Source organism: Malaya genurostris, chromosome 3 (assembly GCF_030247185.1).
Source record: "Malaya genurostris strain Urasoe2022 chromosome 3, Malgen_1.1, whole genome shotgun sequence".
NCBI lineage: Eukaryota > Metazoa > Arthropoda > Insecta > Diptera > Culicidae > Malaya > Malaya genurostris.
The window spans coordinates 286,313,463-286,337,474 of NC_080572.1; the positions used below are offsets into that span (position 1 = coordinate 286,313,463).

Here is a 24,012-nt window from a genome sequence, read left to right on the forward strand (position 1 = left end):
TTTACGACAAACCAATTAAAAATTAATAAATCGTTAAGTTTTTAGCTATTTATGAATATCTCACACTGCTGAAAATTTTAACATAAATTGCTGATCATGTTTCTGGAGACATGGAGAAAGAATTTTGTTTTTGCGTTTAGTAGAACTCGAGATATTCACGATTAAGTTCTACCCATTCTTCCACATAGTAAAGTGAGACGTATTCACGTCAAAAAAATGGTTCTTTAGGATCGATTTTTGCATCTTGAAAAAACAAGAACATACTTTCAAATAGGGACTATTGTAAAGGGTGATTTTTTAGGAGGTATAGCATTTGATTTTAAAACAAAACACGAAAAATCTTTATAGGAATCGATAGAACGATCAATATAATTTCGTGTTTGAAGATGATGTCATGCAAATGTTGGCCGAGGCTCCGCTTTAGAAACTGCAATATTGGCTTTCGGAGCGTTAATCGTAGCTGGTTTATTCTTGTAGACAAGAGCCTTAACGTGACCCCACAAGAAATAGTCTAAAGGTGTTGTCAAATAACACAATTTAGGCGTCGAATTGGAGGGCCCAAAACGTGAGATAAACTGTTCACCGAAGGCTTCTCTCAATTCGGTCATTGTTTCGCGTGCCGTGTTAGATGTGGCACCGTCTTGTTGAAACCACATGTCAGGCATGTCCAATTCTTCCATCCATTTCACCCATCGTCGCCTTTGAAGAAGTACGTCCCGAAGATGCCATCGGTCCATAATCCACACCAAACAGTGACTTCTGTGGAATGCATTGGTATCTTATGCAATGCTTCTGGCTGGTCTTCCCTCCAGATGCGGCAATTTCGCTTGTTGACGTATCCATTCAACCAATGATGATTCGATGAGCTTCGTCGCTGAACACAATTTTTCCGATAACAAAATGGATCTTCCTCCAACTTTTTCAGCGCCGATTCGAGATTAAATTGTAGGTCAAACGACAGTTCATGACTGAATTATGGACCAAACTGAACAAGTTTGAAAATGACACAAGACTCGACTCACGCGTGATCTGTCAAAAAGGATACCAGCAAAAAATGACCCTTTAGGTGCTAATTAGTTACGGTAATTTTTATTTGTTGCTATTTTTTTAGTACTCCGTTAGTTTATATGAAGTTGACAAAGAACCTCTCCTTAATAAGTTTGAAAATAAATCAAATCTCAGTGTATATGTTGCTTATTAGTTATTAATTAGTTACGGTAATTTTGAATTAACTGCTCAATTTATTCAAATTTTCTTTGAGTACTTCGCTTATGAACTTATATGAAGTTAACGAAGTACACGAAAGAAAAATTAAGCAACAAAGCCAAAATCATCGTAACTTATTAGCAACTACAAAGCAACAAATCATCCACTGTTTCGTATTTTTGTTTACGACCATATTTAGGAGAGATGCTTCGTTAACTTTGTATGAGCTTGGCGAAGTACACAAAAAAATTGAGTAACAAATTCAAAATTACCGTAACTAATTAGCAACTTATTAGCAATATGTTTACGTTTCATCCTTTGACTCATCAGCGCATAGCAGTACAAATTGAACTTCTTAATGCCAAACTCGGGAAAACTAATAACAACAAATTATTCACTGGGTTTCAATTAGTTTTCAAGTTTTTTTAGGAGCGGTGCTTTGTAAGCTTCATATAAACTTCCAAACTACCGTAACTAATTAACAACTAAGCAACTAAAAGCATTATTAGCACTAACAATTCACCTGTAGAGTCAACAGGGCGAAGCTTACGAAAACAAAAATACAACACACAGTATAATCATTCATTATGGTGAACTTGCGTATTTAATGTAAAAAGCTTTTTATAATCCACCCAGTGGTGTAATGACGCCTTTCTCATATCACTTATATTTTCAAAAACATCACTAGAAGATTCTGTTAAGATATCTTTTTTCAAACTTAAATAAAACCTTTTCTATTTGTAAACAGTTATATCAAGTTAATATAGATTGAAATATGACAATCCTGCACGCTATACAAAATTAGACAACGCTTGAACGCTGTTTGCTAGGCGGTGGCGTTTTCTTCTTCCGTACCGATGCGTACCAGTTTTGCATCGTTATTTTGTATGACGGTTTCAATGTTTTGATACTCATTGCCCAATAATTTCGGAGCTGGAAGTCGGATCTGGATGAAATTGCACAGTATTTCTCTGAGACACTGAGAGCTTTAATTTGAATCATAATTTGTAAGGATCGGTTTAACCGTTGCTGAGAAATCGGAGTGAGTTCCGTTCCTAAACGATCCTTCTTCACTATTATCGGTGCTTTCGAGAGCGAAAACCGGGAACTAGCAGTTCCAAAGTAGATTTACATATCCACTAATTAACAAGGTCTGCCAACTAGATGAATTTATCAGTCAGATTTATAAAAAAAATTGCACCTCGTTTTGCCATCACTAGTGAAAAAATACTCACGAAAATGAAAATTTTGCACTTATCGTGCTGTAATACCGGAACCGGAAGTCGGATCTGGATCAACTTTTCGGGGACTTTTTTTTAAAGATTTTCAAGACATTTTATTTGGTTCTTAGTTTGTAAAAATCGGTTTAGAAATTTCCGAGAAAATTGAGTGTGCATTTTCTACAGATTTGCACATGTAGCTTTGAAATTACGGGTCCGGAAGTCCGATCGGAATAAAATTCAGTAGAAGTACATGGGACCATAAGACCTACCTAGAATAAAACTACGGTACGGATTGGTCCACTATCCCCTTATTCTCCAGACCTGGCCCCCAGTGACTATTATCTATTTTCAAACCTGTAAAGGTTTGTTTCTCCAGGGAAAGAAATTTTCATCGAATGCTGAGGTCCTTTCAGAAACGGAAGCCTATTTTAAAGGCCTTGACAAATCTTTTTTTTTTCAAAGGGCATCAAAATGTTGGATGGGTCAAGTGTATCGGTCTAGATGGAGACTATACTGAAGAATAAAAAAGTTTTCGCGGTAAATAATCTACTTTTTCTTTGTTAGACCCGGGACTTCTCATTCCATGTAGTATTGTAAAACAATTTTAACATAAATACATGTTTATATTTCTAATTGTTAAGGAAACAGAATGATGTTTAGTACAACTAGAGATATTCTAGATACAAACAACATTCGGATCGTCAAAATCAAGCACATTCTTTGAAATTGCTTTAAAATCTATATAGAATTTTCATAATGACCTAAAAGAAAATGGCATATTCTTATTGATTACATTTTCTTTCGATTATTACGGCACATCTAGCAATCCTTCTCTCTAACTATTTTCAGAGAATAATAACTAAAACTATCATCTTTTCTATGCATTGAAAAAAAAATCATAAAAATACTGAACTATTCCGAAAGAAAATGAGCAAAGAAAATCAACCATTTGCACTTTGATAAAAATTAAACTTCTATACAGAAATGTTCATCGAATGCCAAAAAAATCCGAAAAAGATTTCATTTGTCATAATTTCATCAGTTCTTTTTTACAGCAGAGATACAAATAGGACTGTCAACCATCGAAACGAATCTCAGATCCCTACGATTTGAAATAAAAAAACGTCAAATTGAAATTTCTAAAGTCTATAAAATTTAACCGTTTGAAAGTATGGCCGATAATCAACTTCAGCAATGCGAATCATGCACCTCATCTTCAGCTGTTTTAGCCGAAAGAAGTACCTCAACTCTGGTGTATTCAACTTTAGATCAGCAGCACAATACAAACCATGGCACTCAACTCAACCTGATTAATTCTCGGCTGTTGGAAATCGATTTGAAAGTTAATCACTTAGAATACACCATCCAAGAAGCATTCCGAAATTTAGACCGAACCGTCGAACAACTTAAGGAATCGGTTGCCAAATTGACGGAACACGATTTTACTTTGGACGAACGAAATGTTGTGATCAATGTAAAGTTAGGTGGAAAAGAAATCAATTTAACTAGACACCCTACTGTGGAACCTGGATCGAACTATTCGGAGTCTCGCACCGACTTGGCGAGTTCATCATCGGACTCGAATGAAAGTAAGGAGCCGAAACGAAATAGTTTTGGTAGTGTTCTTTCAAAAATGAAACACCAGATGAAAAACGGTAAGTATTCAAATTAAGGTTCAAAAAAGTCCATGACTCAGATTAGAATCTTTTGTACAGCTTTCAGTGTTCCCTGTATCTTGACTCCAATCTTCGAAATCTATCCGGCCAAAATGTTTTCCAAAACTGCGAAGAAAGATCAGTAAGCTTTGAGTTTGGTTTGATTTGGTTTGACAGCTTGAAATCGTTTTCCCTTCTCAAGAGCATAAATTGTTGGTGCCCAATATGAAATGTCGCTGCAAGAACTATTTTTCAACAACACACAACAAATGGAATCCAGTGAGTCACTTCGAAGTGCTGAAGAACTCGAGCTCACCTCATCGATGGAAACGGTTCTGGACAATTCGGACGGACTGATCAAGTGCGAATCGTTCGAACGGTGCCCGTTCATTCAACATCAAATCAACAATTTTGAACGGAGACTTGAATCGTTGGAGGAAAAATTGGATCGGCTGGTTTTACAGCTTTCAGTGCCATCGAACAAAAAGATGATGGAAACCGATGATGACGACAGTCAAAGAGTGTTATTGATCTTCGAGAAATGACGACCGCTGAGTTTCTAAAAAAGCTGAGAGGTTGAATTCTTAAAGCATGATAATTTTTCTACAACGATGTTTCTGGTTCCAGTGAATAAAGCAGACATTGTCATCAAGTTCCAGTTGTTTCAAATCATTCACTGTATCCCTGGTATCACGCAGTGCCGTAGTGAGGGTGAGGCGAGCTTGGGGGCGCCAAAACACGATAAAACTAGTAAAAAATTGTTGCATTCCGGGAGAACTATAGAAATTAGATTTAAATTATTCAAGTTGGAATAAGTTTAAGATAAATCCGATGAGATGCCACCGTATTTATTTACATGAAAGTGCAACTCTGTAGCCATTCAGAACACAGAGACGCCATTCAGCGACTACCGTAACAATAATCTTTCATGATGGTTCTCTGTTGGATTGGTTGGTTTCCTCTGCTGATGTCTACTGTCGTGAAATGAGACCAGGGCAGTCTCATTCACTTGTTGGATACTGTAGAACTCAAATCGAAGACCTCAGCATTTCGAATACTGTTTACTTCTTATGGGTACTCAACCATTCTGGTATTATTGGGAATTATTGGGCTGATGGTTGAAACTTGCAAACTTGTGTTCAGTCAAAAACATTTTTACCAGATTTGAATTTGAAAAATTTCAAAATGTCAAGCATTATTGCAATATTCTGATCAGAGCGTGATGCTTCAGAATATTATTCGTGAGAGTTGTATGCATGGAAAACGATATGTTCGAACTGTTCCGCATTGACGCAATTACGTATCCGGGTTTTTGGTTCCCCATACGTGGTCTAATCTGCGCATGGAGTTCTTAAATTAATGGATATTGTATCATTTCTCATCGTAAGGGTAATGAGCTATAGTCAGAGGGGTTCATCGTTCTTCCTAGAGAAAATGAACCCTTCCTGTATTGAAACTGAATAGTGTTTAGGGTGGCAAACTCGCTTCTGCTCTTACATATTGGGAATCCGCTGGTAAAATCTGTGAAATCAATCATGGGTGTTGGAGGTTTCATGAAATGTGTTTTTTTTAGTTTTGTACTATTTGCCCATCTCACCCACTTCACAGTTTCTATCCATGTTTCTTTTATCCTTACCTTCCTATCAGGAAAATGGTAAGTAGCCACGGCAAGGCAAAAATCTCCAAATAACTAGGAGAACGTGCTATATGAGCCAATTAGTTCCGCTTATTAATTCTAAAAACATGATGGAATTGGTTAACATTTGTTATACAGTTAGTTTACAGCCATTTAGAATACAGAACTCAAGCGAAATTCTCAAAGACCAGAATCTGCAAACTACTTATTGAGCATTTAAGCAATTAGATTTTCTAAAAGTAAAAATTTTTCGGATTGATTTGCTCATTGAGAAAGTTCCCCTTCCATCAAAAAATTGATTTTTGAGTGAAATTGCCATTCCTGAAATTCCAAATTTGATAAAATGTGCGTGTGCATAGATTTCCGTACTATCCACTGATCTGCTATAGCTCATTTTCACATAGGACTACGTCTTTGTCTCTTTTTTTATAGAAGTGCGAATTCCAAATACGGAAAATAAGCCCGTGGTGGTCAATAAAACTATATATGAATGATCGAAATTTCAATTAATAATCAACAATGTTTAATTCTCCCTGTTTACCAAGCCGTTCTCATAACTTCCCCTAACAGAGACGACAATTTTGTATATGTAAATATGATCACTTTACATGTATATGTAAATATGATTACTTCACATCACATTGAAATTAGTATTGAGTATTGAGTATTTAGTACTGAGTATTGAGTATTGAGTATTGAGTATTGAGTATTGAATATTGAGTATTGAATATTGAGTATTGAGTATTGTTCGGGGGTTCGTAAAAAGAGGTAGTTCGTAAAAAAAGTTTACGTTATTTGGGATTTACTTCGTAAAAAAAGTTATGTATAATGAATGTGGAAACCGCGCATCACATGGCTATTTTCGGAACGGATGTGAAGAGTAAGTGCAAGAAAATGATTTTTGGGCTCGTTTCAAAATTCAAGATAGCGGCTTCCGGTTTATTGAGATTGCATTAAACCCCTAACAATATGGATATTTTCGGAACGGAATTGATGAGTAGATGTCGGAAAACGATGTTTGAGGTGGTTCTGAAATTCAAGATGGCGACTTCCGATTTGTTTATATTACTTGAAAACCCTTAAAATATGGATATTTACGGAACGGAATTGATGAGTAGATGTCAGAAAATGATGTTTGAGGTGGTTCTGAAATTCAAGATAGCGACTTCCGGTTTCTTGATATTCCTTGAGAACCCTTACAATATGAGTATCTTCAGAACGGAATTGATGAGAAGATGTCGGAAAACGATATTTAAGGTGGTTTTGAAATCCAAGATGGCGACTTCCGGTTTGTTTATATTCCTTGAAAACCCTTAAAATATGGATATTTTCGGAATGGAATTGGTGAGCAGATGTCAGAAAATGATGTTTAAGGTGGTTTTGAAACTCAAGATGGCGACTTCCGGTTTGTTTATATTCCTTGAAAACCCTTAAATATGATTTTTTTCAGAACGGAATTGATGAGTAGATGTCGGAAAACGATGTTTGAGGTGGTTCTTAAATTCAAGATGGCGACTTCCGGTTTATTTATATTCCTTGAAAACCCTTACAATATGGGTATCTTCGGAACGAAATTGATGAAAAGATGTCGGAAAACGATGTTTGAGGTGGTTCTGAAATGCATAACAGTGACTTCCGGTTTATTAGTATTACTTGAAAGTTTTTGCTGTATTCCTTGAACTTGGTATTCCTTGGAAACATTATACCGGAAGTCACTTCATTGAATTTTGAAACGAGCTCAAACATCGTTTATTGGTATCCAATATGTTCCGGAAATGTCTTTGTTTTAAGGGTTTTTAAGGGATATCAATAAACCGGAGAGTGGATTTTTAAGGAATATCAAGAAACCGGGAGTCATCATCTTTGATTTCAGAACTACCTCAAACATCATTTTCCGACATCTACTCATCAATCCCGTTCCAAAAATACCCATATTGTAAAGGTTTTCAAGAAATATCAAGACACCGGAAGTCGCCATCTTGGATTTCGAAAATACCTCAACCACCACTTTCCGGAATCTACTCTTTAAACCCTTTCCAAAAATATCCAAATTATAGTAGTTTCCATGGAATATAAGTGAGTCGGAAATCGCTTTCGATTTATGCCAAAACCTCTTTTTGCGAGTAGGTTCGTAAAAAAAGTTTACGTTATTTGGGATTTGGTTCGTAAAAAGAGTTACGTACAAAAATGTAACGTATAAAAAGTGTTCGTAAACGAAGGTTAGAGTGTATTGAGTAATGAGTATTGAGTATTGACTATTGAGTGTTGAGTATTGAGTGTTGAGTGTTGAGTGTTGAGTGTTGAGTATTGAGTATTGAGTGTTGAGTATTGAGTATTGAGTATCATGTATTGAGTATTGAGTATTGAGTATTGAGTATTGAGTATTGAGTGTTGAGTATTGAGTATTGAGTATCATGTATTGAGTATTGAGTATTGAGTATTGAATATTGAGTATTAAGTATTGTGTATTGGGTATAGAGTATTGAGTATTGAGTATTGAGTGTTGAGTATTGAGTATTGAGTATCATGTATTGAGTATTGAGTATTGAGTATTGAATATTGAATATTGAGTATTGAGTATTGAGTATTGTGTATTGGGTATAGAGTATTGAGTATTGAGTATTGAGTATCATGTATTGAGTATTGAATATTGAATATTGAGTATTGAGTATTGAGTATTGTGTATGGGGTATAGAGTATTGAGTATTGAGTATTGAGTGTTGAGTATTGAGTATTGAGTATCATGTATTGAGTATTGAGTATTGAGTATTGAATATTGAATATTGAGTATTGAGTATTGAGTATTGTGTATTGGGTATAGAGTATTGAGTATTGAGTATTGAGTGTTGAGTATTGAGTATTGAGTATCATGTATTGAGTATTGAGTATTGAGTATTGAATATTAAATATTGAGTATTGAGTATTGAGTATTGTGTATTGGGTATTGAGTATTGAGTATTGAGTATTGAGTGTTGAGTATTGAGTATTGAGTATCATGTATTGAGTATTGAGTATTGAGTATTGAATATTGAATATTGAGTATTGAGTATTGAGTATTGTGTATTGGGTATAGAGTATTGAGTATTGAGTATTGAGTGTTGAGTATTGAGTATTGAGTATCATGTATTGAGTATTGAATATTGAATATTGAATATTGAGTATTGAGTATTGAGTATTGTGTATTGGGTATAGAGTATTGAGTATTGAGTGTTGAGTATTGAGTATTGAGTATCATGTATTGAGTATTGAGTATTGAGTATTGAATATTGAATATTGAGTATGGAGTATTGAGTATTGTGTATTGGGTATAGAGTATTGAGTATTGAGTGTTGAGTATTGAGTATTGAGTATCATGTATTGAGTATTGAGTATTGAGTATTGAGTATTGAATATTGAATATTGAGTATTGAGTATTGAGTATTGAGTATTGAGTATTGAGTGTTGAGTATTGAGTATTGAGTATTGAGTATCATGTATTGAGTATTGAATATTGAATATTGAGTATTGAGTATTGAGTATTGTGTATTGGGTATAGAGTATTGAGTATTGAGTGTTGAGTATTGAGTATTGAGTATCATGTATTGAGTATTGAGTATTGAGTATTTAATATTGAATATTGAGTATGGAGTATTGAGTATTGTGTATTGGGTATAGAGTATTGAGTATTGAGTGTTGAGTATTGAGTATTGAGTATCATGTATTGAGTATTGAGTATTGAGTATTGAATATTGAATATTGAGTATTGAGTATTGAGTATTGTGTATTGGGTATAGAGTATTGAGTATTGAGTATTGAGTGTTGAGTATTGAGTATTGAGTATCATGTATTGAGTATTGAGTATTGAGTATTGAGTATTGAATATTGAATATTGAGTATTGAGTATTGAGTATTGAGTATTGAGTATTGAGTGTTGAGTATTGAGTATTGAGTATTGAGTATTGAGTATTGTGTATTGGGTATAGAGTATTGAGTATTGAGTGTTGAGTATTGAGTATTGAGTATCATGTATTGAGTATTGAGTATTGAGTATTGAATATTGAATATTGAGTATGGAGTATTGAGTATTGTGTATTGGGTATAGAGTATTGAGTATTGAGTGTTGAGTATTGAGTATTGAGTATCATGTATTGAGTATTGAGTATTGAGTATTGAATATTGAATATTGAGTATGGAGTATTGAGTATTGTGTATTGGGTATAGAGTATTGAGTATTGAGTGTTGAGTATTGAGTATTGAGTATCATGTATTGAGTATTGAGTATTGAGTATTGAATATTAAATATTGAGTATTGAGTATTGAGTATTGTGTATTGGGTATTGAGTATTGAGTATTGAGTATTGAGTGTTGAGTATTGAGTATTGAGTATCATGTATTGAGTATTGAGTATTGAGTATTGAATATTGAATATTGAGTATTGAGTATTGAGTATTGTGTATTAGGTATAGAGTATTGAGTATTGAGTATTGAGTGTTGAGTATTGAGTATTGAGTATCATGTATTGAGTATTGAATATTGAATATTGAGTATTGAGTATTGAGTATTGTGTATTGGGTATAGAGTATTGAGTATTGAGTGTTGAGTATTGAGTATTGAGTATCATGTATTGAGTATTGAGTATTGAGTATTGAGTATTGAATATTGAATATTGAGTATGGAGTATTGAGTATTGTGTATTGGGTATAGAGTATTGAGTATTGAGTGTTGAGTATTGAGTATTGAGTATCATGTATTGAGTATTGAGTATTGAGTATTGAGTATTGAATATTGAATATTGAGTATTGAGTATTGAGTATTGAGTATTGAGTATTGAGTGTTGAGTATTGAGTATTGAGTATTGAGTATCATGTATTGAGTATTGAATATTGAATATTGAGTATTGAGTATTGAGTATTGTGTATTGGGTATAGAGTATTGAGTATTGAGTGTTGAGTATTGAGTATTGAGTATCATGTATTGAGTATTGAGTATTGAGTATTTAATATTGAATATTGAGTATGGAGTATTGAGTATTGTGTATTGGGTATAGAGTATTGAGTATTGAGTGTTGAGTATTGAGTATTGAGTATCATGTATTGAGTATTGAGTATTGAGTATTGAATATTGAATATTGAGTATTGAGTATTGAGTATTGTGTATTGGGTATAGAGTATTGAATATTGAGTATTGAGTGTTGAGTATTGAGTATTGAGTATCATGTATTGAGTATTGAGTATTGAGTATTGAGTATTGAATATTGAATATTGAGTATTGAGTATTGAGTATTGAGTATTGAGTATTGAGTGTTGAGTGTTGAGTATTGAGTATTGAGTATTGAGTATTGAGTATTGTGTATTGGGTATAGAGTATTGAGTATTGAGTGTTGAGTATTGAGTATTGAGTATCATGTATTGAGTATTGAGTATTGAGTATTGAATATTGAATATTGAGTATGGAGTATTGAGTATTGTGTATTGGGTATAGAGTATTGAGTATTGAGTGTTGAGTATTGAGTATTGAGTATCATGTATTGAGTATTGAGTATTGAGTATTGAATATTGAATATTGAGTATTGAGTATTGAGTATTGTGTATTGGGTATAGAGTATTGAGTATTGAGTATTGAGTGTTGAGTATTGAGTATTGAGTATCATGTATTGAGTATTGAATATTGAATATTGAGTATTGAGTATTGTGTATTGGGTATAGACTATTGAGTATTGAGTGTTGAGTATTGAGTATTGAGTATCATGTATTGAGTATTGAGTATTGAGTATTGAATATTGAATATTGAGTATGGAGTATTGAGTATTGTGTATTGGGTATAGAGTATTGAGTATTGAGTGTTGAGTATTGAGTATTGAGTATCATGTATTGAGTATTGAGTATTGAGTATTGAGTATTGAGTATTGAATATTGAGTATTGAGTATTGAGTATTGAATATTGAATATTGAATATTGAGTATTGAGTATTGAGTATTGTGTATTGGGTATTGAGTATTGAATATTGAAGTATCCAATTTGAATCACTTCGTCCAGCTCAGACATTCTGAATGAATGTGCCCAAACAAAGGGTTTAAAGTATAGTGTTGTAAGCTATGAGATTTATTGCTTTTCAGGTTAAGTTGATTCTCTGCTGGCATTTCTGTTTCAGATACCTAACATGACATCCCCAGGTGCCTTTGGAGTCGAACCAGACCCCGAGATATTTGAATGTGAAGACCTGAGCTATGGTTTCACCCCTTAGTTGAAGCTGTAGTTGTGCTGGTTCTCGCTTCCTTGAAAATACGACCAGCTCAGTTTTCTCCGTAGAGAACTCGATACCCATTTGAAGAGCCCATGTCGACAAGTTGTCGAGTGTATCTTGCAATGGTCCTTGGAGATCGGCAGCTTTGGGTCCTATAATAGACACAACGCTGTCGTCGGCAAGTTGTCTTAGCGTGCAAGATGTGCTGATACATTCATCAATGTTGTTTTCGTAAAAATTGTATAAAAGGGGGCTTAAGCATGAGTCCTGAGGACCCATGTAAAATAACTGAATCGTATTGTCGACAAATTACCATGCGCGAAATACATGTGTTTCTCGGACAATAGATTATACAAAAAGTTATTCAAAACTGGCGAAAGACCATGCTGATGCAACTTCTCAGACAGGATATTTATATAAACTGAGTCGAAAGCCCCCTTGGTATCTAGGAAAACTGATGCCATTTGTTCTTTACGAGCAAATGCCTGTTGAATTTCTGTTCAGAGCAACGCAAGACAATCGTTCTTTCCTTTGCCCTTGCGGAAGCCAAATTGTGTATCTGAAAGCAAACCATTAGTCCCGGCCCAATTGTCTAGGCGAAATAGAATCATTTTTTCGAACAATTTTCGGATACAGGAAAGCATAGCAATCGGCCTATACGAATTGTGATCGGAGGCTGGTTTCCCTGGTTTTTGAATGGCGATCACTCTCACTTGTCCCCAGTCGTGTGGGACAATATTACTCTCTAGGAACTCGTTGAATAAATTCAGCAAGCGTCTTTTTGGCGGTGTCAGGCAGATTCTTCAACAAGTTGAATTTGATTCTGTCTAGCCCCGAAGCCTTATTGTTACATGACAGGAGCGCAAGTGAGAACTCTACCATTGAAAATGGTGTTTCGTTTCTGTTTGATGACGTGACGCGGGTGATCTTCTGCTCCGGAACAGAGTCAGGACATACTCTTTTAGCGAAATCGAATATCCAGCGGTGAGAATATTCCTCACTTTCGTTCGTGGTATTATGGTTGCGCATTCGTCGGGCCGTATTCCAAAGAGTGCTCATTGATGTTTCTCTCGACAATCCCTCTACGAACCGACACCAATAACCGCGTTTCTTAGCTTTAATCATGCTTTTCATTTTAAAATCTAACGACGCGTATTTTCGATAGTTATCTGGTGTTCCATTTTTTCTAAACGCGATGAAAGCTGAAGTTTTTTCTACTTTCAGTTCTGAGCACTCTTTGTCCCACCACGGGTTGGGAGGATGGATGTAAGTTTTCGCGCCGGGTACACGTTTGGTCTGAGATTGTATCGCGGTATCGAGAATCAAGTCAGCCAGAAACGTATACTCTTCCTCCGGAGGAAGTTATTATGTTAACTAATTTCTCAGATATCGAATTTGCGTAGTATTTCCAATCAATATTTCATACGAAACATTGATTGTCTCCAATGATCTCAATCCGCTGGTGATTGAAATTACGATCGGCAAATGATCGCTACCGTGGGGATCAGGGATTACCTTCCACTTGCAATCCAACCGTAGCGATATCGAAAAATGGAAAGATCCAGTACACTTGGTTTCGCTGGTGGTGCAGAAATCCGTGTCATTTCTCCCGTATTCAAAATGGTCATATTGAAGTTATCGCAAAGATCATAGATCAAAGTTGATCTGTTATCATCATGAAGACAGCCTTATCCCGTACCATGAGAGTTAAAGTATTCTAAAACTAACGTTGGTGCAGGAAGGAGAGTTATGAGGTCGCAAAACCGTCGGTACCCAATCGAGGCTCTTGGGAAATGTAGACGGAAGCAATGCAAAGGTTGTAAAATTTTCTTGAATTTTGAATTATTTCGAAATAGATTTAACGTCAGTTTATGCTGATTCATCATTTTGCTTTATAAACATTACAAAGAATTGTCCGTTTGGCTGAAATATGATCTTTGAATGGTTTTCAATAGGCTTTTGTGGAGTTTACTGTCTCAAGAGGTGATTTATGATATAACACTCAACACTGCTACATGTATCTAATAAAATTACAAATGTTGCTTGAGATAACCTTACAGAATAATGAAATCATGTCAGTTCGTTTTCATGGTGTTGGTTAAAAATGGCGAATATTTTTGAGTTCGCCTCGGGCGCCAGAAACGCTCACTACGGTTCTGTACGGTATCAGTAAAAGAAACCGCTTCTATCTCGCATTTTTGCTACGGACTCGAAAAATTGAGTACCAACAAAAACATCCACCGTCTGCTTGAAATGTCAAAACAATCCCACCGAGTTGTGATTGAACACAAATGTTTCGACTCGGTCCTAACTTCAACATCTGAAAAAAAAAACCCTTTCGATGTCTGCCTCCCAGCATCGGAACCAGTCGGGAGCTTTGCGTTGGAACATTACACGAAACCGAACATTTTACATGATGCAGCTGGGGTCATTTATTTAGTCGAACTGTTCAGAACACCGTCCAGCTCTAGAGGCATAGTTTTCATCTGAATCACAATCCCGCAGCACGATGACGAGAGAAAGAAAATACTCTAGTAAAAAGACTGTAGTTTGAAATCAAACTTATCTCTCAGGATTGTTAAAATTAATTTGAATTTGATTCTTTCTAAACAACCGGTACACCGAAAGTAAAGACATCAATCTTCTGTGCGGCGACGGCGGCGGCACTTCACTAAACGGGAACTGCGCGAACGTTGAAAAACGACTTTTCCCTTTGGCAGCTTCAATTGACTCCGAATGGAATCCAGCTGGTGAGTCATGGTTTTTGGTTAAGAAAGAGTAAAAAGCATTGAAAACAACTCGACAGATAGAACAACGAATGAACACACAAAAGGATAATTGAGAGTAGCAAAACCACTGAACAAACTAATTTCCTTGGGCTTTGCGTGCTGAAGACCCTTTATTCTAATTATTTTGTTTTTCTCTTGAGGTCTCGTTCGGTTATAAAATCCCTACTAGTTTGACAAATTTTCTTTCGTTACCGGTTCCAAACGAACGACTTGACGGATCTCAGGATCGCACATATTTTTCACAATATCCAGTTTTTAACACTTCTCTAAGCTAAGGAATTACTCTATCTGGACACAAGTCGAACAACAGTTTCTGCCGTGTTCCTCAACGGACTACGGATTTTGTCGTATTGCTGCTTCAAATCTAACTATCTAACTGTGAAGTCTTCGTAGCTTGCCTTGTCTGGTGGTTGTTGGTTTATTTCGTTATCACACCTCCTGCTTTGTGGATGACGAAGTCTTTTAAAATTGCTGGAATTCATAAAACAACCTGTCTGTTTGTGTTAGTACCTACTGTCAGTAAACAACGAACAACGACAACCTTCGCCGGAGGTCCCTTCAGGAGGAAGAAACCCTTGAGATGAAGTGCCTTGAGCCAGATCAGATAGCAGCCGGTGAAGAGAGTGAAAGTTGTTAACTAGAAAAAGAATAAGAACGATGGTCTTTTCTACAACCAGGTACAATCGGAGATTGTTTATAGAACTTATCTATTGAAATTATCTTCCCGTTGAAATGAGGCCTTATTCAGTCGGTAATACAAGACACGATGACTCAGGTGCCGGGGTTTTTCTTTGTTTTATAAGGGTAAGCATCACCTGACATTATCAGGTTCAAGACAATGCGTATGATATGCCTTATCAGAAACGCTGAGATGGTTAATGATGGTTATTCACATGCAGAAAGCACATTTCTGCAAATAGAAAAAAACTTTAAGTCTACTTTGCGGTTCATTTTGAATCGTTAGGTGACCTAACAATTCAACATAGACTGCTAGACACTGATGAGAAGAAGACGAAACGAAAATTAAAAACCTCTTCTTAATCTACCTAGTAGCCTAGTCATGCAAACAATGTCATTAGAACATACTTTTTTCATTAAAATAATTTCTGACACGAATTTGGGAATTGTATGGTTGTTACGAAAAATTTCAAAATCAAAACGCGCGAAATTTTTTTACACCACTATTTTTATGCAAATGATACTTCACGCAGAACTTGAGAATCCACATGAATATAATTTACAAATCTGCATAAGTTTGACATACAAATAATAAATAATAATACAACAAAGACATCAAACAACTCAGATCAACCGTTATAGCATAATAAAAGAAAGCAAAATCATAGTACCATCATTAGCAGCAGTGGTGCTAGATATATTAAGGAACGAGCCAAGGTTCGGACCTTGTGTCGGTTTTCCTTTAATAACTTTTTTTACAAATTTCGGATTGTTTTGAAGTCTTCGAAATTTCTCTTCCTCAATAAATTTCATACAAAAATGACACTGCGCACTGCTTTTTAGAGTTCAAAGGTTGATGTCTAGCCGATTTTTTACCTTTTTTTTATATATATAAAAAATAGGTATTGAATTCGCTCAAACTTTCGAAAAATTTTCCGAGGCCCGGAGGGCCGAATGTCATATACCAATCGATTCAGCTCGACGAACTGAGCAAATGTCCGTGTGTGTGTGTGTGTGTGTGTGTCTGTATGTGTGTTGTCAACTAAGAGGTCGAGATCTCAGAGATGGCTGGACCGATTTTGATCAAACTAGTCGCAAATGAAAGGTCTCCCCGTCACCCAAAACGCTATTGAATGGTTTTGAGATAGGATGTTTACTTTTTGAGTTATACGGAGTTTTATGTCAAAATTTTCAGTTTTTTGACAGTATCTGTCACAATTGACCTTGAAAACAGAATATGTTTTTAGACTTAGATTCCGCACGGTAATACCTATCCAACAAGCCATAGTTTGTTAAAATCCGTCCATTTTTAACGGAGATATCAAAATTTTTGTGTAAACGACTTTTCCCCTTATTCCAGCAGTAGAAGTTTTGAGCACTCTATGACAAAGAAATGCTTGGGAGCAACGGAAAACACGATTTTTATACTGTGACATACAATTGTTTCTAAGTGCCCAAAAAACTGTGTACAGCATCCTTTTTCATGACAATTTGCCTTGGACCGATTTAAGCACGGTTCGTTTTTGGCAACATAATCGTTCGAATATGGCATTTATAAACCAGATGATATCCGACAAAAGCTGGAAGAACATAACTTACATATACCATACGACTCAGTTCGTCGAGATCAGCAAATGCGTGTGTGACAAATAATTTTACTCAATTTTTTGGGAGATGGCTAAACCGTTTTCTACAAACTCAGATTCATATGAAAAGTAGTATACTTCCAAATTTGGATCCGACTTCTGATTTCGGAACCACAGGATGACATGTGAAACGAAATTAAAATAATGCAATTCATTCTTCTCGTAGATGGCTGAACCGATCTAAGATTCAAATGAAATCTAAGAATCATCTATGATTCAAATGAGAGGTCTTAAAATCCTATAAAAATTATTCAGATCCGATTTCTGGTTTAGGAGATACAGGGTGATTAGTATAAAAATGTCCATTTGACATAAATTGTTCAGGTTTATCGGGTTGGCAAATTTGGATAGTCGACTACCAAATAAATTTATTTCAGTTTAAGCGGTATTCTTTTTTGGATTCGGAATGTACCCCCAAATTTTAATTCGCACTACAATTTCTCAAAGATGTCTACACACTCCTCAGGTGAATTTATCTGATTTTGGCTACACCGATCTTAGAACTCCGGATCCAGCTTCGAATCGTTTCTCAAAGTTTAATCATTTTTTCAAAAAGGCCAAATCGAACTTCAAAAACAAAAATTCAAATTAAAGGACTTAAGGTCCCATACAAAATTGGTGAATTTTATCCGATTCTGGAATTACAGATGATGAATTTTTAAAATTCATACCGATATAGAAGATGTAAATTGTTTGGCGTATTAATTTATGGCCATTCGAATCATTTTGGGTTATGCTGGTTCCTGAATACCGGCTCTGGAAGTATCTCACAATCTCATGGAATGTTCAATCGAATGTCACACGTTAAGATTGAAATTCGATACGATTTGCAGATTCGAAATTACAGGGTAATGAGTGATTAAAATCTCAATTTGCCGTTTGAAACGACGATAATTAAAATAATGTCATGAGAACTAAAACACCTAAGAATATCCATGCAAAAAAACACATATGGATTGATAAAAAAGGTATCATCTCACTGCTAGGTGGATTAATCACGTTTTTTTTTGTAAAAATTGAATTTCTTGATACTAAATCTCATACAAACTTTAAACATCGGGCGCAAAAATATGGTTTCTCAAAACAAGCGGAAATTTTGTATTGTGCTTATGGGCAGGGATGCAAACGGTAGCGGTAGAATACATTTATCCTTGTACATTCTACACATTCAAAATTCTACAGCCTGCTACAACTGCTTGATGGTACATTTACCGCAGAGAGAGTACCAGCGACGATCATAACGGTACAGGTAGAAACAAATTTTGCTCTAATTCATTCTACCGTTTCTTGAAAACTCCCGTAGATTTCAAAAATGTACTGTAGCTTCCTAACCGGCAACGAAAAAAAAGTATTCTACTGCGGACAAAAATGTACTCTACTGCGGATGAAAAAGTACTTTACAGCTGCGGACGAAAATGTATTCTACCGCTGTACTTTACGGTGTTTGTTCAGAAGGTGTGTTTTGAAAGGTTGATTAAATTAATCTTTCACATGCATAAGTATTATTTTTGCGTAAGGACAAACTATTGATCTATTTGAACAACTGATTATATTTTATTGAACTAGGAATTCGTTGATATTATTCTTTAATCTTTTTGAACGATGCAATTTGTTATTTGGTATCAAGACCTGTTTTTACGTGAAGAATTGCATTTGCATGAGCCTATCTTGTAAAATTTTTGTGTTGACTATATTTTGTGTTTAGAATAATACAGACTAATAAAAAATTAAAATTTATGGCTATTGAAATGCATTCATCTTACATAGGGTTATTGTATTAGTAATCATTTCATTTGTGGAGCTACCACGTCATTTTCAGGATTACGCGACTACCAATCAACAAATTATGATAAAATCGGATGAAATATCTTTGTTTCGGCTCTGAAAAATCAGATTACGGCATATATGTGCAAATTAAATTTCGGATAATTACATAATTTACTGAAATTGAAAAGCTAATAACGATTTCAGATAGATATAGTCTCCGATATCTGAATATTTTTCATGTTTTGGGTAGTAAGCCTAATGTTTTTTCGAGCACACTTAAATAAATTGATTTTGTGGGACCAAAGATGATATTTTACCAGGTTTTAATCCAAACCGACTAAAATAGCACTAATGCTCTATAGCTTACCAATCTCGTGTATTTACAATTTGTATGTAAATGTCCTCAAATTTCAGTATGGAGCGATAAATAAATCAGTATAAAATTATGAAGAAATGAGTCTCAGTTCAGCTCTACCGATCGATCGGTAAATGATACTTTTTACTGATCTTATTGTTGAGCTGTTAGAAAGTCAGCAATATTTTAACGATTTTTTTCATATTAGTGATATATCGTGGGTGTTAGTTCTACCTAACCTAACCTAACAATTATCATAAAGGTTTCCGTTTGACAGAGTCAGTGCAGTTGGAATTATTTGTGTATCAGAGATTTAATTTTCTTCGAGTTTACTTAAGTGGCTCTAGGCATGTAAATATACTAGATATTTTATAACACTAGGTGCATTTGTTTCTTGGGAAGCTTTCGATTGATATAACCGATTTTGACTCAATTCGGTGTTTAGTGCGTAACAGATTGAAAAGTGTAAAAAACGGTATTGGTCATAAGTCAACACTTTTCCGGTGGTCCTTAGGTTGCTGTCAGAGAAAACGCGATATGCGAAGCACCAACTTTTCTCATTCTAATACGAAACCTTTGGAGAAATAATATAAATGAACAATCAGCTGACGAGGATAGCAAGTCAGCGATCATACCAATGGAAATAAATTTGGATGATCTGCATGTTATAACACAGTACAAAACTTTTTTTTAATACATCTGATTGACGGTTGTACAAATAGAGTATAATGAATCTAACTATGGCAGTTTAAGTTACTATTCTAATCTGTTTCTTTAGTACTGTGTTTAATTATTGATTATATTTTATTGTGAACCGCACTCATTAATCCGTTAATTTGTTCTTAAAATAAAAAAAAACCTTCTAACAGGCAGAGTTTCGAGTATTTCCATTCCGAGTGAGTTTTTCATTCTTTTCGATCGAAATACTAATTGATTTTATTATTTTGTTCATATCACGGTTTGAATTATTTTACACGTATAAATATGTCATTTCGGAACTAGTCTTTCAATTTTATACGAAGTTAGTGAGAATCGATCAAACCATTTCAAAAATATCTTTCGCCCACTACTTTCCGGAACCAGTAAAGTCGAATTGAGTTTACTTGTCTATCAATTAACAAGTTCAGAAAACATGAATAATTTATTGAACTAATCACACAGTCACCGTGCGAACTAAGTGAACTGATTCAAACTCTCGGCCCTACGAGCCTCTATTCAAAAGTTGATTCTCACAGCGATTACATAATTTCTTTATTTGAAATACATAAATAATTCTGCAACTTAATAATTTTACTTCAAAACATTTTTTGTTCGAAAAAAATAATTCATTAATACCCTCTGGCAAAACCAACCATTAATACCTCCTGGCAACGATCAAAAGCTTAGAACCGGGGTTAAATAAATGGTATTAGCAATACTACTTTATAAACATTCTGAATAAGCGAAAATCATCTTTAAAATAGCGGAAAAACATAGGCAATGTGCTGCGCTTACTGTTCTTCGATACCACTGTTAACTACCGCGGTAAAGTACATTTTTCTATCGCACTAATGTACTTTTTTCTACACCGGCAAAGTATATTTTTCTACCGTAGCGAGCTACATTTTTTGTGCTACAGTAGCGCGAACAAGGAGACAGTAAAATTTAGAAAGATAGAATTTCTACCTACCTCAAGCGGCGGTGATTTCGGCGGTAGTTTTTAACGCGATACTGCTTCGCATGCCTACTGTAATAGAATTTTAGTTTGGATGCAGTAGCGTGGTACAGTACGAATAATAGAAAATGTAAATGTGGGTTAACAGACTACAGTAATAAAGAAGGGGAGGCAGTTTGCATCCTTGCTTATGGGACCCAAAAGGAACACGAAAAGTTTAGTGGAGCTGAAAACAATATTTTGTCCAACCCTAGTGCACAAACACGGCCATTTTCCGATCTCGTCGAGCTGAGTCGAATGGTATACAACACTATTGGATGCAAAACTCACATTTAATCAGCATCGTTCTGCTTTAATATCTAAGGCAACGAAACAACTCGGATTCGTAGCTAAAATCAGCAGAGATTTTAAGGATCCACATTGTTTGAAGGCGTTATACTGTTCCTTAGTGCGACCATTGCTGGAAAATGCCAGTTTGGTATGGAGTCCATATCAACTCGTTTGGAACTTGCGGATTGAGCGTGTTCAGAAAAGATTTATTCGGCTTGCGCTAAGAGACCTTCCCTGGCGAAATCCCTTGGATCTGCCACCGTACCCTGATCGATGTCGCCTGTTAGGTCTTGACACTCTGGAACGACGAAGGAAGATTCAACAAGCTGCGTTTGTGGCGAAGATTATCAACGGCGAAATCGACTCTCCAAAAATCCTGTCTCTCATCGACTTCCGGGTTTCACAACGAACTCTACGATCAACAGGTTTGCTACAACGAAGATTCCATCGGACATCGTTTGGAGCCAACGAACCTATTGCAGCGTGTGTTCGAACTTTCTCCCTAGTTGAAAATTTATTCGATTTTGGTGAATCATCGCACAAGTTTGTTCAGAAAGTGTCGCAATCCTCGATTTTATAACTTAACTTTATATTCATTAAGACTTTTATTGTCAGATGGAACAAGCAAACAAATAAACAAATAAACTAGGGGTCTCCGGAGATCCGATCAAAAGTCGGGTTTTTCAACAATTATATTAACTTTCTATGGAGAACAGTAAAACGATTATGTACCCTAAGAACAAAATTAGGCTAACCCCTGAACGAGAAAGACCTTGGCAAAAATTAACCTGCAAACGACGAGTGAAATATTTCAAGCATTGCTACACGATCTGGAACAGAACAGATGCAAATCCTACTTAAATTTTCAACCATTTTTCCACATTTATCAGACAATAATCGGACGGTGTCTTGCTTGAACTTTGAGACGAGTGAGGCATAATATTCCTTCCTCTTGTGTCCAAGTAGTATTTGTTCGCAAATGACTTGTTCCAAGTCTCATATTCAGATCAGTCAAGCTTCTCTATTCGTTTAAAACGAATTATTTCGGTACGTAACAATGATCCTTCGATGGTTCGAAATAATTCGTAGTGGATGGAATAATCAGAAATCATTTCAATCATGACACGTAAAAATTCGGTCGCTTCTTGTTCGGTAGGAATGTTACCTTATTTATTTCTATTAACTTGTCGGCTGTTGGAAGATATTTTTTACTCAGGCCTATTTGCGTACAAGCTTTAAGTGGCCGATTGAGCCGATTTTTTAAATAATTTTTTTTAGTTGGATCTCGTTGTCACCCTTTTTCTAGGGGGAGAGGAGCTTCCATTTCCCTCCTGCGAGGATTGGTATAGTTGTCTCCTTGTCCAGTTTATCACATGGCTTACCGTAGTGAACAGCTTTTTGGCAATATTGACATGTGGCCATCTGATTGTCATAGGTAACAAGTGATTGGCACGGGATTCTTGTATTTACGTATTTTAGAATACCGGGGAAAAAGTTCTTCTACTTTTCTTTTTCGATAGAGAGAATCTCTCCGTATTGGGACATAGTTTTGCGAATATAAGGATCGATGACGCTTGAGGGAAGATCACGCACACGCACTTCTACGGCACTATCTTCCATATATACTGGAATGTTGTACTAAATGTTCTCGTGCTCCACATAGTGCACATTGTTATTGTCTTTTGCGAATTGAATTGCATCCAACTCTTTATAGAACTGGATGTAAGCAACATTATTCGTCTTATTGCATTGAAGTAAATGCACACGTTTAATGTCAAGATGCATTTGCTACTTAAGCAAACCTTCAAGTTCTTGTATCGAAGGTCGAATTTAGCACTGCCTGAAGTCAACAACAATTGTATTCTTTCGTGTCGGCGGTAACTTTTTTTCGTTTGGTTCACTCATGTCGAGGTCGTTCTATTGTTCACTACACAATACTGTACTTGGTTTCTTCTGTCCCGAACGTAAGCGGTTTTGTTTTATCGACTGACTTGGATGAGATGTAAAACCGAACTGGCTGTTGGAAGATGTTTATCGAAGCAAGAGAAACGAAGGAAAAACATTTTTTTTCGAAATATTTCCCACAAATCGCTGAAAATATCTAAATCAACTATAGCGTCCAGCAAAAGAGTGGCCAGCGTTTTCAGGCATAATCGTAAACTTTGGGGCATAATAGTAAACAATGATGTCGAATAGAGTGCACACTTCAGCGTCTAGAGCCAACAATATTTGTCCAGTGAACAGTGACCACCAAAATTGATGACCGTTTTTCAATTGAATTTCGAACATATCAATAATAAATTTTATACGGACCTTTACTGTCCATACTCGCATATCTGTCCTAAAGGGATTTTCGACATTTTTGATTTAGCTTGACAAATGAGGTCTGTCACTGAAAATTTTTTAGAAACTGCAATATTTTTAGAAACTGCAATAATGATCCAGAAAAATATGAACAAAATATCAACTCTTGTATGTCCTATATGAAAAGTACCCACACATGGATCAGGGTCATTTCGCCGAAAGCCGTTTCGCCGAAAGGGTCATTTTGCCGAATACTGAAATCGTCTTAAAATCGTAATTGGAATTGATTTAAAATACAAATGGAAAATGATAGCGTTTACGCCCGTTTTGTTGATCTACAATTTTACTTCTTGAATAAAGATTAACTCTTGTACTCTTAAATAAAGAATGATTCATGGATCTCAAAACGGAGTTCCCAAGAAAATTTGTTGAATATTAGCTACTAAACATCAAAGCAATTGTATGTTTGTTTCTACCACGCAAAAGTATCTGATATTTTCCGTTTATTAAGCGAAAATGAAAAAAAATCTATTGCGACTACGCCACA

General features: G+C 35.5%; 2 protein-coding genes across 11 annotated transcripts in view; one reads left to right on the plus strand and one right to left on the minus strand.

The window, feature by feature from the left end:
- The window catches only part of LOC131434480 (prominin-like protein), a 157,613-nt gene that overhangs the window by 56,905 nt on the left and 76,696 nt on the right, over positions 1-24,012 (minus strand). Inside the window, exon 1 of one of the 10 annotated variants that reach the window (XM_058601222.1) lies at positions 14,924-15,102. The exons of the other annotated variants lie outside the window; for them this stretch is intronic. The gene's annotated coding sequence lies outside the window, so the exon portion shown is untranslated. Of the gene's footprint in view, positions 1-14,923; positions 15,103-24,012 lie in introns of those variants that run through there. 10 annotated transcript variants of the gene reach the window in all.
- Positions 3,441-4,724, plus strand: LOC131434507 (uncharacterized). The gene is made up of 2 exons (XM_058601256.1): positions 3,441-4,084; positions 4,145-4,724. Exons 1-2 carry the CDS (start codon positions 3,601-3,603, stop codon positions 4,228-4,230), a joined length of 570 nt encoding a protein of 189 aa, XP_058457239.1. The 5' UTR covers positions 3,441-3,600; the 3' UTR covers positions 4,231-4,724.